Below are 16,905 nucleotides of genomic sequence, written 5' to 3' on the forward strand. Positions count from 1 at the left end.
CTTTATAGAGTAACAGGAAATTGAAAAAGTTAAATTAAAATGTCTACATTTATAGCTGAGAAGTACTGATAGGGTGGAGGATATGAGTTCAAGGAGAAAGAGGGTACCATAAAATTTCTGATATTAAGAGTCTGTGTATTTTTTTAAATGGATGATGGAAAATATCAAGATTCCACTGTATAGAAAGAGTATTTTTTACTTTAAAATGTCAATTTAATATACACAAAAAATTTTATTTACAACTTTAAATTATAATGAAGAAATTTAGATGTCAAACTAAAAGTGGGTGAAAGGTTACATAAGTTTTCATCCTGGTGAGAAGTGAGCAAAACTTTTGAAGACAACCATTCCATAAGAAAACAGTATTAAACAAATGATGGGGGATGGGGGGACAAACTATAAATGGTAACTAATCAAACAATTAAAAGTTGTCATTCATGATGAGCAAGTAATAAAATGCTCACCAGTTCAAAAGTTTTAGGTCCTTAGAGGTTTATTCCCACCTCTATCAATAAATTACTATTTATATGAACAAATCACAAACTCTAAACATTTAATTTTGTCCATTTGCCAAATGAGGGTCAAATCTTAGTTGGTGGGGGGGATGGGTTCATTTGTTGAGGTCACTGGTCAGTGAGGAGGCAAAATCAGTAGCTTTCATTAAAATTACCCTTAAATATACTTCAAATGGCCCATTTTATTTCAATGTATTACTGACAATTTATTAATTCCTCTCTTTGTTGAGAAGAGTTTCTCTCTGGCCCTCAGTTAATTTAATCTTCAATTTCTTCTTTGAGGATAGGAATATATCCCTACCACCCACTTAACTGGCAAAAAGAACTCTTTCATTTCTTTGTCAAGGCTGAGAAAACATTACAATTTGACCACTGATTCCCCAGTATACTATTACCTGTGGACGAAAGCTACTGAGTAGGTTAGTAGTCAAAATTACCTATTTTTTTCATGCTTTGTTTGTCCAATTCTGTTAGTTGACACCAAGGAAGTTAAACGTGCATATGATACAACTCTACCATATACTTCAAAAGGACATAGTGGAAATCAACAAAATATGTGATACATATTACATACTTTTCATGTGACTAGAGTATATAATTGTGATCCTATGAGTTAGAATAGAGGAGAGACTGGGGCCATGATTAAATGAGAGGAGAACAAGTAGCTGAGAGATGTGATGGAAGTCTAAACTGAGGCATTGCACTGGCAAATGAAGAAGCCAGGGTTATTTAGGAAGACTCAACAAGATTTGGTGATTAGATGGATGTGGTAGTTAAAGGTAAAGAATAATGACATTTTTGAATTAAGGGTAGTGAGGGAGGTTGATGATCTAAATGTATTTCTAGGCTGAAAGGAAGAAGCAAGTAAAGAAAAAGGTTTGAGATATAGGAACGAGGAGACTGATACTCAGAGCACAGATTCAGAGTTGGCATCTCTGAAGACAAGTGGAAGTTGAAGGAAAATGAGTTCAGATGCTAGTAAGTTTGGAAGTGAAGGGTTAAGAAGTTAAAGAAAATCATGCCACATAGCTTCCACATTAATTGCAAGTAGGTAATAAGATCAACTGAGAAAAAGAGTATCCTCTATTAAAAAATATAAGGAAAGAGAAATGTCTTGGGAATGGTGGGAGGTGGAAAGAGCAGGTGAGGGGAAAGATGGATTGTTTTGTTAAGACAAATGAAGGTAGAGAAAGTACTCCCAAAAACGCTGAGAGTGCTAAAATATAAAAATGACTCATAACAAGCCAGGAGAAAGAAGTCCAAGGACTGAAGAGAATACTCATTATTAGACAGCTCTGAATTCTAATTAAAGACATTTGAGTTAAAAAGAATTGACCCAAGGGACCCTAAGAAGGGTGCACCAGTACAGGTGCACATGCTTATATACACATCATGTGTATATGTATGCATGTGTGTCTGATCCAAGGCTCTGATTCGATGGTTTCTGGTGCAAGTGTTAGGAGGTATTATGTACTTGGATGACCAGCTGGGAGAATTATAAGGTCATATATGATTAACTTATTCTTGGCATATCAATTTCCAATGACCAAAATCACAAATAAGAAGTTCATCAGGGCACTTCATATTGCTCTCACAATTGTAAATATCTAATCCCTCATACGCCTCTAAATGTTTTTTAAAAAATCTATTATACTATTCTTCCTCTAGGCTCACTTTGGTCCTACTGCTCCTGTTATGTATAATATCTAAGAAATTAAAGTTCATACTCAAGTTCTGCCTTAGCCTATTCCACTATGGTATCAGTTCCCTGTACTGCACATTTACATTTATCTTTAGTATTAAATCTTACACACCAGTAACCATACTGAAAAACATGTAAAAACACTAACCTGGGGCAGATGCTACATGGGTCTGGGTTTGGACTTGTTCTACAGCTTGTGGCCTAATTTCAGATAAAACTTGATGACTGGAACTTGGATGTTCGACGAGTTTTACTGCAGCTAGTGCATCAGGGCCAAACATCTGAATATCCATAGAAACGAGACACACTAACATGTCTAAAATAAATTAAAAACCAATAGTTATTAATAATATTATCAAACAATGACATCGCTGAAAAACACATGCTATACAGAAGTACTTCTCAGATGGCAGTCCATGAATCATTGTACATCAGAATTATCTGTGGATCTTTAAAAAAGATTTTTAGGCTCAATCTCTGAAGACTGACTTAGTAGCTCTGGGATGGGGATTAGGATCTTTATTTTTGAGAAGTTTCCCAACTGATTCTGATGTGTAGCCAGATTTAGGAACCACTGATATAGAAAGTGACATCCTTAATTTCTCCCAATAATTTCAAGCCAAATCCCTATTAACTCTGGTTTTAGTATTTATACCAAAGACAGAAATCATTCTAGTCAATGAGTAAATGTTAACGTGACATACTTTCATAATTGTGTTTAAAACTGACAACCCACTAAAGAGGTGGTAAGTTGATTAATTTTAAGAATAATACCATTACCAGCAACTTCTAGGAACACAAGGAAACTTTTTCACTTAGCTTCAGTTGCTTAATAGTAGCAGCTGACCATTTGAAACAGAAAGACCTGCTCCTCAGTTACAGCAATTTTGTTGGTTGTTTGGTTGGATTTGATAAGTAGTAACAGAAATAAAGAAAGGAATAGGAGTTACTGACAGCCACATACACCCTGGTCTCTATATGACAGAAGTTTCTTGCTAACCTAAAACAGGCAGAAAGAATAACACAAACATGTGTGTCTGAAAGGGTAATGACTCCTCAAAATAAACAGTACACCCCCAATATCAATTGTGATTTAGGATAGCACCCCATCAAATATTCTTTTCCTCAATAAAGAAAATAAATGTTTCTTTCATTTAGTCTTACCTATACTCTTTTCTACTTTTGCAATTTTTGTGCAAGCAACATCTCCCATTTCTGTGAGCATATATAGCACCTCGAGTGTTGAGATCACGAGCAGCACATCAGGTAAAGTGAGATGACAAATGATCTCTCTGTATGAGTCCTGATCGACATATTCACAAATCAAAACACCATTATCTTCTGCTTTGCAAAGATTTCCCAAAATTTCCATGCCTGAAAAGCATACACACACAAACATGTATTTATTTTTTAACAGATGGTAAAAAGTCTGTTCATGTTATACAATGAGAAAATAAAGTAAGCACTTACCCCTCATCTTTAAAAATCTATCCCTTGACATTAGGCATTTTGTAACAGTATGAAACATCAGATGAGTAGTTTTGAAATCGACAGGGTCCAATAGAAGCTGGAAAAAAGAAAGGACACTATTGTTGACGTAGCCCTCTTCAGTGTTGTATATTTCAAATTTAATAAAAATTAATAGAACAGTTTGCTCAAGTTTTAAAAAATGCAGTTATTGTGGGAATAGCCATCACTAAATCTGGAGCATCATTTCAAATATTTTTTCCAAAAAAGTGTGTGATACCATACCATGTTAGGCAAAACTATATATAAGCCTTTCATATTCTGTAAGTATAGCAAATACAATAATGCTACATGCTAAAAATTTAAAGTAAATGTCACTGCTAACTATCAAAACTGTTTTAAGTTACTATCACATGCTTACCTCAGCTGCAATATTTCCTAACGTGTCAAGGCCTAATTGCCTTAGAGAAATAAAATGACTATGTGCAGAAAGTAATAGGAAACGAAGACAGGTACGATTAGCTGCCAAGAGCTTAACATTGCCCTCTTCAAAGGAAAGATTTCGCAAAATCACTGCAATCTGAAGTACCCGTTGTCCTTCAATATCATTAATGCCCAGCTTTCGAGGTGGATGAAATAAAGATTCCCAAATCCATTCTCCTGATGTACCTTCTATAATAGAAAATATACATTTTACTTAAATTGATATTTCATTTATTATTGCTATTTCAAAGTTATTTAAAATGTTTCTTATTGCCTTACCATGAGACTTGTTTCTGTCAGAAATGAGGTCACGTACTTCATTATCATCAACAATGTCTTTCCAAAACTGTAATTAAGAAATTATTATACTTAATTCTGACATTTGAAAAGAACTATTCTAATACTTTAAAAACAGTCACACATACTATAAAACTATAAAATTTCTACTATTTATTTATTTATAGAGAGGGAGAAAGAGAGTGTAGGGAGGGGAAGAGGGAGACAGAGAGAGAATCTTTTTTTTTTTTTAAAGCGAGGTGGAGATGGGCGCCTGGGTGGCTCAGATGGTTAAGCAGAAGGCTTGGGTCATGATCCCGGGATCCTGGGATCGAGTCCCGCATGGGGCTCCCTGCTCCTTGGGAGCCTGCTTCTCCCTCTGCCTCTCTCTCTCTCTCTCTCATGAATAAATGAATAAAAAGTTTAAAAATAAATAAATAAAATAAAGAGAGGTGGAGAGTGGAAGGGGGAGGGAGAGAGAGAATCTTAAGCAGGCTCCACGCCCAGCAGGGAGCCTGATGTGGAGCTTGATCTCACAACCTTAAGATCATGACTTGAGCTGAAATCAAGGGTCGGACGCTTAACCGACTGAGCCACCCAGGTGCCCCTAAAACTTGTACTTTTAAAAACCCATGTAGACATCAGTATGTGCTATATGTTTAATTAATTGACATAAATACTTAACTTTCTATAAGTTCAAGGTACTTATACAATAAGGTATTATTTCAGACTAAAGATTCTTAACCTGGGGTCCACAGACTCCTAAATGGTCTGTGAAAGAAATTAGGGCATCTGTGAAATTAAATGGAGGGAAAAGGTGGTATCTTTATGTTCATTAACCTCTAACTAAAATTTAGTATTTCCTTAGCAATTTCTTCAACGCTGAATGTTAGACAAAAAACCATAGTAATATTAGCAGTACCTGTGACAATGTCACCAATATGAATTACAGATATTTTCTGATCATTTTACAGCTATGGAAAATATCTAGAAATAGTGTTTATGCTCATTAGTATTTGAAAATTATGATAGTCATTAATCCTGTCATTAAACAGCACACAATCACAGTATTTCTTTTTACAAACATGCCTGAAACATTGCTGGCTAGCTACTGAGTAAACCTACATCTAGAATAAAATCAAATAGTAAGTGGTGAAGTTGTGTTCCCAAGTTTTTAACCCAGATATCTAACTTGCTTTCCAGTATTCCATTATCTACAAACTGTTTTTGATTCAAATGTGAGAAGAGATGAGTCAAAATCCACGGTCAATGTTCTTTTTCAGGCTAGGAATCAAGTGACTTTACACTATATAACTATACAAAATGAACTATAACTTCAACTTATCTATGATATTTAATTGTATTATCTTGTTACTTTTGTACTAATAAAGAAACACATGGACTATTAGTTCACTTTTTTTCCCCTAAACATTCTGGTGTGGATATTTCAAAGTAACTATTTTATTTTTTGGAATTAAGATTCTTTTACATTTAAAGCCACTAGTCTGAGAAAAGGTCCACCAGCAAAAGGATCAATTGCTCAAAAAACTCATGAAAGACAATGGTAACAATAAACAAGAACTAGGCATATAAAGAAAAAAAGACAATGTTCAATAAATTAAAAAAAAGGGCCATAGGAAATTCAAATAACAAAGATATCAGAAATGGAATTTTAGATGATCATGGATAATAAATTCAAAGAAATAAGAGACTGAAAAATTTGGCAAATAAATGAAAACTGTAAGAATGAAATAAAAATTCTAGAACTGAAAAGAAAAACTCAATTTAACAACTGATTTATATACAACTCAAGAAAGAATTAGTGAACTGTGTGCAGAAGAAAATACAATTTGGAAGCATAAAGAGACAAAAGAATGGGGAAAAAAAACACAAGACACAGAACATACAGTGAAAGGTACTAACATAATAACAAGTTCCTGAGAAAGAAGAGAGAGAATGGGCAGAAACAGTATTTGAAGAGACCAGGCAAAGAATTTTCTAGAACAATTCAAAGACATTAACCTACAGATTTAAGAAGCACCCCAAACAATGAAAAAGGATAAATAAAGGTGTGTAGGAACATCAAAACAAAAGAATAAAATTCCTGAAAAATAAAGATAAAAAAGAACCCCAACTCAAATGCAAAGACAGAAAAAAGAACAGATAATCTTAAAAAGGACAACAAACTAAACTGACAACAGACTTTGTAAAAAAATAAAATAAAATAATGGAAGCCAGAAGACAATGGGACATTTTCTAAGTGATGGAAGAAAATGTCTGCCAAACTGAAATCTTTTTATTTTTATTTATTTATTTTTTTTAAAGATTTTATTTATTTATTTGAGAGAGAGAGAATGAGAGCTAGAGAGCACGAGAGGGAAGAGGGTCAGAGGGAGAAGCAGACTCCCTGCTGAGCAGGGAGCCCAATGTGGGACTTGATCCCGGGACTCCAGGATCCTGACCTGAGCTGAAGGCAGTCACTTAACCAACTGAGCCACCCAGGCGCCCCCTGAAATCTTTTTAAACAGTGAAACTGCCCTTCACTGGAAATGAAAACCGGCAAATGAAAACTGAGAAAACTCATCATCTACAAACCAGCACTAAGGAAAAATACATGAAAAGAGAGATGTGGTTTAAATCAAAATAAATAATGAATGAATAAAATACTAAAAAAATGTTTTCTGAGATAAAAATATGCATAAAATTATAATCTAAGAAAAAAATGCCTGGAAAAAGCTTTTGCTCAGGCCATAACAGAGTAACTAGTACTTTGGTAGTCATCTTCCTATCATAAAATCAATATGTATAAGACAACTGTTTTCAGAGACTGGAAAACAAAAGAAGTGAGTCAATCACTGCCCCATAGTTTTACAGGACACTCTAGACTATAAATCCAGGGACAATAAATCCAAGAGCTCATAGTGATTTCTAAACTGAGGAAACTGATCAGAGTTCAGCAAGGCCATCAGAACTAGAATTTAAGAGCAAATTTGCAAGAAAGAGGAGCAATGAAGAGAAAGAACTCAATGAATCTGCACAGGAATGCCTTGAGCTGATTGCTGAGTACTAAAACTATGCATATGCAAAGCTGAACTCCAAAACCCCAAGCAAAAAAACAGAGAACTAATGAGGAGCTATAACTGAACAATTCGCAAAATAGAGAAAACTCATTAAATACCCTGCTAATTCAGTAGAAATCCAAATAAAGCCATGCTTTAGGAGTAGCAATAAACTGGTGCTAGAGTAAAGGCTAATCTATCTGAATCATAACAAAGCTTTAAAACAACATTCTAAAGGATCAGTATGTCACAATCCATATGCCAATTAAAAGCGTGCCAGAACAAAGTCCTACATTCTTGAAAGTCACCAAAATCCAAACACTCAATAATGCAACATTTTCAATATTCATATTTAACAAAAAATTACTGCATGTACAAAGAAAGTAGGAAACATGACCCCTAACTAAGACAAAAATAGTTTCAACAAAAACAGACCCAGAAGTAATAAAGATAATGGAATTAGCAAAGATTTTTAAATACTTTGAATAAAATTTTCATTTTTTATTAAATATGGGTGAAGATTTAAAGGAAAGTATGAGCATAACTAGGAGAAAAATGGGATATGTAAAAGAGAATCAAACAGAATTTCCTGATCTGAAAACAGTATCTGAAATTAAAAAGTATGACTAGATGGGCTTAACAGGATAAGAGAAAATGAAAACATTACAATAGAAACTATCCACGAAGTACACAGGAAAAAAAAAGGTCTAAAAACAATGAACAGAACTTCTGTAGGTTGTGAGACAGTAAATGGTCTAACATCTTTATAAACATAGTCTCAGAAAAATAACAGGGGAAAGAAAAAAATTTGAGGAAATAATTGCCAAAACTTTCCAATTTCATGAAAAATACCAAAAGAGCTAAATAAATCCTAAGCAAGAAAAGTGAAGAAAACCTCAACAAAGCACATCCCAACCAAAATAAAAGCCAATGATTAAAAGAACACCTTAAAAGCAGTCAGAGAAAACACATCAAACACAAGGCAATAAAATTAAAACTGACTTCTTTTCAGTAACAATGCAAATCAGATGGCAGTGAAACATCACCTTAAAACTGCTCAGATAATACCTTGAAAACACAATTTTATATCCAGCAAAAATATCTTTCAAACATAAAGACAAAATAAAATTTTCAGGAAAATAAAAGCTAAGAAGCAAAATTCAACCACACCAGTAATTTCATGAAGTATAAATGGCCTGAATACATTGATGAAAAGGAAGAAACTGCACAAAAAGTAGGTTAAAGGAAATAAGATCCAAGTATAAGCTGTCTTTAAGAAACTGTATATAAGGGGCGCCTGGGTGGCTCAGTCGTTAAGCGTCTGCCTTCGGCTCAGGTCATGATCCCAGGGTCTTGGGATCGAGCCCCACATCGGGCTCCCTGCTCCGCGGGAAGCCTGCTTCGCTTCTCCCTCTCCCACTCCTCCTGCTTGTGTTCCCTCTCTCACTGTGTCTCTCTCTGTCAAATAAATAAATAAAATCTTTAAAAGAAAAAAAAAAAGAAACTGTATATAAAACCACAGATGAAAAGGGGTGCCTGGGTGGCACAGTTAGGTGTCTGACTCTTGGTTTCAGCTTAGGTCATGATCTCAGGGTTGTGAGATTGAGCCCTGTGTCAGGCTCCATGCTCAGTGTGGAGTCTGCTTGGGATTCTCTCTCCCCCTCCCTCTGTCCCTCCTGCTCATTCTCTCTCAAATAAATAAATCTTAAAAAAAAAACAACAGAGATGAAAAGCATAAGGATAGAAAAAGATATATCATGAAAACATTAATCGTAAGAAAGCTACTATAGATAAATTACACCAATGAAGAGACTTCAGGAGATGGGATATTACTAGAGGTTAGAGGAATATTTTGTTATAATAAATAAAAGCTAAGTTATCAAGAAAACGTAATAATCCTAAATGCATATGCAACTAATAACAGAGGTTCAAAATACACAAAGCAAAAACTGACAACTAAAAAGAGATACAAACATTCATACTGTTGATGATTTTAACACTCATCTCTCAGGAAATCATAGAATAATTATATAGAAAAGCATAATAATACAATAATCTTGAACACTGTCAAATACCTTGACTTGTTATTAATAAACACTGCACCCAACAATACAGCATACATTGTTTTCAAGTGTGCATGAAACATTCACTAAGACCATATGCTAAAACAAGCCGTGATAAGTTTAAAAGACCTTACATAGGGGTGCCTGGGTGGTTCAGGTGGTTAAGCATCCAATTCTTGATTTTAGCTCAGGTCATGATCTCAAGGTCATGATAGAGCCCCATATCAGGCTCTGCAGTGGTCATGGGGCCTGCTTAAGATTCTCTTTCTCCTTCTGTCCCTCCCCTGTCCCCCTCAACCTGCTCATGTGCATGCTCTCTCTCAAAAAATAAATAAAAACTAACTAAATAAAAGAGCTTAAACTTACGTTCTCTGACAAAATGGAATGTGATTAAAATGAGTAATAATAATTATAACAATACTAATACTACTAATACTAAAAGCTACTTCAAAAAACCCCCCACAAATTAAACAGTATACGTCTATATAAGCCGTAAATCAAAGAAGAAATCACAAGACATGAGAAAATACTGTGAACTAAATGATAATGAAAACTCAACATAAGAAAATTTGTGGGCTACAACTCAAGCAATTTATAGAAGGAATTTATAGCTTTATATACTGGCATTAAACAAGAAGGAAAGTTTAAAACCAATGATCTAAGATTCTATTTTAAGAAGTCTGAAAAAGAGCAAAGTAATGAATAATGAGACCAGTATATATAAATCAAAAGTGAGTAAATGGAGATGAGAGTTGTTCTAGTGTCCCTGCATTATCTAAAAAGTGGTAAAAGTACTAATTTACTAAATTGGTAAAAATTAAAATTATAATCCCTAGTGTAATCACTAAGAGAATAGAAAAAGTACATCAATACCAAACTAATAGTAGGCAGACTACTGAATAATAAACAATACTCAGTTAAATCAATTTTTTAAAAACAGGTAAGAAAGGAAGAAGGGAAAAAAACAAAACCAAATAGGTAGGACATATAGAAACCAATTCAAAACACTGCAAATTTAAACACAATTATATCAAAACTACATTTAATGTAAATTGAATAAATACACTAATTTAAAGACAATTTTTCACACTGGGAGAAAAAAAGCCCAAGTATATGTTGTTTATAAAAAAAACAAACACAAAATCATCTAAAATACAAGGATAAGTAAGAAAGGTTCAAGGCAAAAATATGAGCCATATAAACTACAAATGAACGGAAGATGATATTATATTGATAGAAGACCAAAAAAAAAATAGTAGACTTAAAAGTAAAAAGAATACTTTATATATGTTAAACCACCTGACCAGAGAGATATAACATCTGTAATGTGCACTATATATCAGTCTTGAAATATAAAAACACAGTATTATAGAACTATAAGGAAAGTCACAGCCCCAATCATACTGGGTGTTCTTAACACACCTCTTTCCATAAATGAAGAAATGGACAAAACAGCTAGTACTGATAGTAAATACAAATATCATGATTAACCATGTTGGCGTGACATACATAGAAATTTATACCCAACAACTTCAAAATATGTATCATCTTCAAAAACAAATAGTGTTTATAAAATCTCATCAGTGCTAGGCTATGAAATAAAAGTGAAAATATTTCAGAAGTTTAAGATTATACAGAGTATATTGTTTGTTTCTGCATAGTGAAATTCAGTTCGCCTTTTTTACATTGTTCTTTTATTTTTTTTAAGTAATATATATAATGTTTGTTTCAAGGGTACAGGTCTGTGATTCATCAGTCTTACACAACACCCAGAGCTCACCACAACACACACCCTCCCCAATGTCCATCACCCAACCCTACCCACCCCCTACCTCCCTCCCCTCCAGCAACCCTCAGTTTGTTTCCTAAGATAGAGTCTTTTATGGTTTGTCTCCCTCTCTGGTTTCATCTTGTTTCATTTTTTCCTCTTTTCCCCTATGATCCTCTGCCTTGTTTCTTCAAGAAAAAGAAAACTGGAAAAACTGTGTTTTTGGATATTAAGAAACTTCCCTTCAAGAGAAGATATTTGCAAATGACATATCTGATAAAGGGTTAGTATCCAAAATATATAAAAAAATTTATAAAACTCAACACCCAAAAGCAAATAATCCAATTGAAAAATGGGCAGAAAACATGAATAAACATTTTTCCAAAGAAGACATACAGATGGCCAAGAGACATGAAAAGATGCTCAACATCACACATCATCAGGGAAATACAAATCAAAACTACAATGAGACATCACCTCACACCTGTCTGAATGGCTAAAATCAACAACACAAGAAACAACAGGTGTTGGTGAGGATGTGGAAAAAGGGGAACCTTCCTGCACTGTTCGTGGGTATTCAAACTGGTGCAGGCAGTCTGGAAAATAGTATGGAGGTTCCTCAAAACGCTAAAAATAGAACTACCCTAGGAGCCAGCAATTGCACCTAGTAGGTACTTACCCAAGGAATACAAAAATACTCATTTGAAGAAATACATGCACTCCGATATTTATTTATAGCAGCATTATCTACAATAGCCAAATTATGGAAATAGCCCAAGTGTCTATCAATTGATGAATGGATAAAGAAGAGTGGCATATATATCCTTCTGTATCTATATCTGTATCTCTAAATATGTATATAGCAGCAATGTCCACAATAGCCAAACTGTGGAAAGAGCCAAGATGTCCATCGACAGATAAATGAATAAAGAAAATGTGGTATATACACACAATGGAATATTATGCAGCCATCAAAAGGAATGAGAGCTTGCCATTTACAATGACGTGGATGGAACTGGAGGGTGTCATGCTGAGTGAAATAAGTCAATCAGAGAAAGACATGTATCATATGACCTCACTGATATGAGGAATTCTTTTTTTTTTTTTTTAAAGATTTTATTTATTTGCGAGAGAGAGAATAAGAGACAGAGAGCACGAGAGGGAAGAGGGTCAGAGGGAGAAGCAGACTCCCCGCTGAGCAGGGAGCCGGATGTGGGACTCGATCCCGGGACTCCAGGATCATGACCTGAGCCGAAGGCAGTCGCTTAACCAACTGAGCCACCCAGGCGCCCTGATATGAGGAATTCTTAATCTCAGGAAACAAACTGAGGGTTGCTGGAGTGGTGGGGGGTGGGAGGGAGGGGGTGGCTGGGTGATAGACATTGGGGAGGGTATGTGCTATGGTGAGTGCTGTGAATTGTGCAAGACTGTTGAATCAGAGATCTGTACTTCTGAAACAAACAATGCAATATATGTTAAGAAAAAAAAAGAAGAAGATAGCAGGAGGGGAAGAATGAAGGGGAGTAAATCGGAGGGGAGACGAACAATGAGAGACGATGGACTCTGAGAAACAAACTGAGGGTTCTAGAGGGGAGGAGGGTGGGGGGATGGGTTAGCCTGGTGATAGGTATTAAAAAGGGCACGTTCTGCATGGAGCACTGGGTGTTATGCACAATGAATCATGGAACACTACATCAAAAACTAATGATGTAATGTATGGTGATTAACATAAAAAATTTAAAGAAAAAAATAAAAAAATAAATATGTAGATTATATGCATACAAAGGAATATTACTCAGCCAACAAATGAATGAAATCTTGCCGTCTGCAATGACATGGATAGAGCTAGAGGGTATAATGCTTAGTGAAGTCAGTCAGAAAGATGAATACTGTATGATTTCACCCATATGTGAATTTAAGAAACAACACAAACAAGTAAAGGGGAAAAAAAAAGAGAGAGAGAGGCAAACCAAGAAACAGACTCTTAACTACAGGGAACAAACGGTTGGTTATCAGAGGGAAGGTGGGTGGGGGTATGAGTGAAATAGGTGATGGGGATTAAGGAGCACACTTGCTGTGATTAGCAAAGGTTGTTGTATGGAAGTGCTGAATCACTATACTGTATACCTGAAACAAACATTGCACTGTATGTTAACTAACTGTAATTTTTAAAAAACTTAAAAAAAAAAGAGACTTCCCTTCAAAATAATCCATGTATCAAGAGGATGTCATAATGGAAATTATAAGATACTGTAATTTGAGTTATAATGAACACATGAAACATCAGAACAGGGAGAATAAAGTTAAATATGTGTTTAGAAAGAATTTTATAGCTTTAAATGTATGTATTAAAATGTATGTATTAGAAAAAACAAAAACAAAACTCAATGATCTAAGCACCAGCCCAAGAGATTATAAAAAGTGCAGTAAATTAAACCCAAAGAATATAGTATATAAAAAGAAATATAAAGAGCAGAAATTAATGAAAACATGTAAGAGAGGTGATCATCTAATCGTCTTCAACATATTTGTGTCTTCTAGATTTCAAGTGATTAGCAATTATTCTGACAACACACACTTCCCATTGTGATTGCATAAGTAAATACACAATTTGTGCATCTTACACTTTAATCACCACTTTTCTGCAGTTAAGGAAATTATCTGCCTAACTACAACCAAGAGGCTTGGCTTTTAATGGATGGGGTGAGGACAGAATATAGGACTTTGGGTGAACCTGTGAAGTGGGGAATTAATATGCAACTCTGTATCATGGTGAGAAACTGGAAGGTCTAATACCCTCAAACAAAGAGAGCTTAAATAAAAGGAGCTGACTGTCTCTACTTGAGTTTGAGTTAAAAACAATTTCCTAAAACAATTTCACAACTAGCCTGCTCCACAGCCCCCAATGAGTTTGGTTTTATTACCAGAATCATCAGAAAATCTCCAATAACAAAATTAATATAAAGTCATTCTGACCAGTTATTTCTTTTCAGGTGACTGGCAAATGCCAACAAGAAGTGAAGAAATGAACTCTCCATCCAATCTATACAAAAATCCCATAGAAAAGTCTGCTAAAATTTAGAAACCAAGATTATAAAACACAAAGGAATAATCCACCATGAGTCAGAGTGACTAGAATTAGAGTTGCAAGAGGCTTACATATCAGAATTGTCAGGTGTGTGTGTTTTTGTACACATAATTTTTGATTTATGTTTTATATATTTACATTTGTGTATATTTAATGTATACATAATTTGAATATTAATGAAGTATATTATAAATATATATTATTTGAATTATTAAAAGTATAAAAGATCAAAAGGGCATGAATTTGAAAAAAATACAAAAAGAAGTTCTAGAAATTAAAACACACATTTTAACACATTTAACAAGAGTGATTAAGTGAACTGGAAAAGAACCCTAAGGAAATTAGTGAGACTACTGCTCAGTATCTACGTATTCTCAGATTTACTGCTTTTTTATAGATTTATCATTTTCAGAAATCAATGTATAATAAAAACAGAATTTTATTTATTAGCCATTCTATTTTTTTACTAAATCACAACTTTTACGTAGGTATCTTTTATATGTTACATTAAGATTAAAGTATAGGTGGTATGTATATATAATAAGCAACCATGGATCCTTGGCCCTTGGTGACATGTAATTCAATGATTCAATAATTTATGTGAGTTACCTTAACAAAATCTCTATCAGTCTTCTCCTTCCATTCTTCACCAAATACAGTAGAAAAGGATCCTAAAGCTAAAAGAATAAATAGTATATTCAGTAAAATGGAATTATTCTTTCACTTAATTCCTTAATAGACAGATGTGGAAAAAAACAGTAAAAATACATTTAAGTATCTTCTTTGCTAAAAACTATTTCATAGTAAATGATACAAAGTCATGATAATCTCTTTTGTAATACAATTTTTTAAATTACAGAATTTAAAGAAACTTGTCTTTCTATAAAATAAAAATACACAACAAACAATAGAGAAAAGAAATGAAGAGTACTTGAACAGTTACTCTGCATTTGTAGAGGAAAGAATATCAAAAAGTCAAACTAATGCTATTGCTATCAGGTTGCCAGATTTTTAAAATTTTAAATCTTTTATTAATTTCAAAAATAACTGTGTAATTCATATTTCAAATAATATAAGGCAAGGCATTCTTTAGAAATAATTCCCACAAATGAAATCTCCCTTAAGAAACATACTCAGGCCTATAGGTTCTTTATATTTGTTAAAGTCGTTTAGAAGAAAAATCAAATCATTCAATTCAAAACCTTAATAACACCCTACCCCCAGCCCCCCACAACAAAGGCATAAGTACATGTTGTATCACTTTTTTTCTCCTTTATGTTGCCGGCTCATATTGTCAGTTTATGGAACCAGACAGTTAAGCAGTATGATACAAATGTCTTAAACTGTGACACAATAAGCATCTGCCTTTAAAAAATTAGGGAAATGCTTTCATCAACCATGGTATTAATTCTGTAATGAAAGCTACTTCTTTTGGAATACAGAAAGAAAAGTATATCATGGCAATTATTAATAGAAAAACTAGTTTTGTGAACAAAATTCTCTAAAAAACAAAAACACATCCTTAATGGATATGTTGTGACCACCATAACAAATGGATATATTTTCTGTTGTAAAAAGATTCACTGAATTGTTATAATCTTATTATGCCTTTAAGTACAGACCTAATATTTCCTTAATATTGAGTAAAATAAAATACTTTATGAAGTATTTAGATTAGAACAAGAATTTTCATTGAAAAAATATTAAAAAGGATGAGGAGTAAATTTTAACATGTTTATCAATGATATTAATATTGATAATAGGGTCATGAGGAAATGATAAAAGAACAGATGTGAAAGTTTTTAATAAACTATATGACCTAAAGAATTTCATAAAATATCAAACTTACATATTAGCAGCTTAATTAGAAAAATGAAGCCCACATACCACTAAAGAGAAACAAGATTTTGTTTGTCCTGAAAAAACCTTATAAAGAAAAACTTCACTGGGAAAAGAATACTGGATGGAAATATAAGATGAAAAAATTAAATTTTTTGTCAAATAGAATTTTTATTATACTTCTTCAAACACACAAAAAATATAAACATTCACACCTTATAAAGGAAGTATCATCTACATTTATCTCATTAAAATTCCATGCCCTAAAAAATAAATCAAAACCTCTAAAAAGCCTAACCAAATCAAATATATTGATAATCCTCAAAGTCAAAGGATTTACTTTCCTAATGTAAATCACTGCCTTAAATATAGGTTCTTCATAAAGTTCCTATGTACTCTGGAACTCTAAACTTTTGACTGTTGAAATGATAGTAATATTCCTTAAATATCATTTGCTAGATTATTAGTTTTAGATTCTACACTGCATAATGATTTAGGCTTTTAGATAAATAAAAGTGACTAAAAAATGCACAAAGATAAACTAGGTCTGAAGGATGTCATGCCTCGGTATACCAAAACTGGTTAAGATAACTTTTATACACACACACACACACACACACACACACACACACACACACACACACA

The 16,905-nt window shown here is 33.6% G+C and overlaps 1 protein-coding gene across 5 annotated transcripts in view; it reads right to left on the bottom strand.

Moving 5' to 3' along the window:
- The window catches only part of ARID2 (AT-rich interaction domain 2), a 217,209-nt gene that overhangs the window by 108,297 nt on the left and 92,007 nt on the right, over positions 1 to 16,905 (bottom strand). For all 5 annotated transcript variants that reach the window (XR_012375101.1, XR_012375102.1, XR_012375103.1 and 2 more), the window contains exons 6-11: positions 15,031 to 15,098; positions 4,447 to 4,513; positions 4,106 to 4,356; positions 3,688 to 3,784; positions 3,382 to 3,591; positions 2,366 to 2,533 (exon numbers count right to left, since the gene is read on the bottom strand). Coding sequence is in view for 2 of the 5 variants with exons in the window: in XM_025882865.2 (XP_025738650.1) it covers positions 2,366 to 2,533; positions 3,382 to 3,591; positions 3,688 to 3,784; positions 4,106 to 4,356; positions 4,447 to 4,513; positions 15,031 to 15,098 (861 nt within the window). In the remaining 3 variants the exon portion in view is untranslated. The remainder of the gene's footprint in view (positions 1 to 2,365; positions 2,534 to 3,381; positions 3,592 to 3,687; positions 3,785 to 4,105; positions 4,357 to 4,446; positions 4,514 to 15,030; positions 15,099 to 16,905) is intronic.

Source organism: Callorhinus ursinus, unplaced genomic scaffold (genome assembly GCF_003265705.2).
Source record: "Callorhinus ursinus isolate GAN/ISIS: 27379988/994484 unplaced genomic scaffold, GSC_fseal_2.0 scaffold44, whole genome shotgun sequence".
Classification (NCBI taxonomy): domain Eukaryota; kingdom Metazoa; phylum Chordata; class Mammalia; order Carnivora; family Otariidae; genus Callorhinus; species Callorhinus ursinus.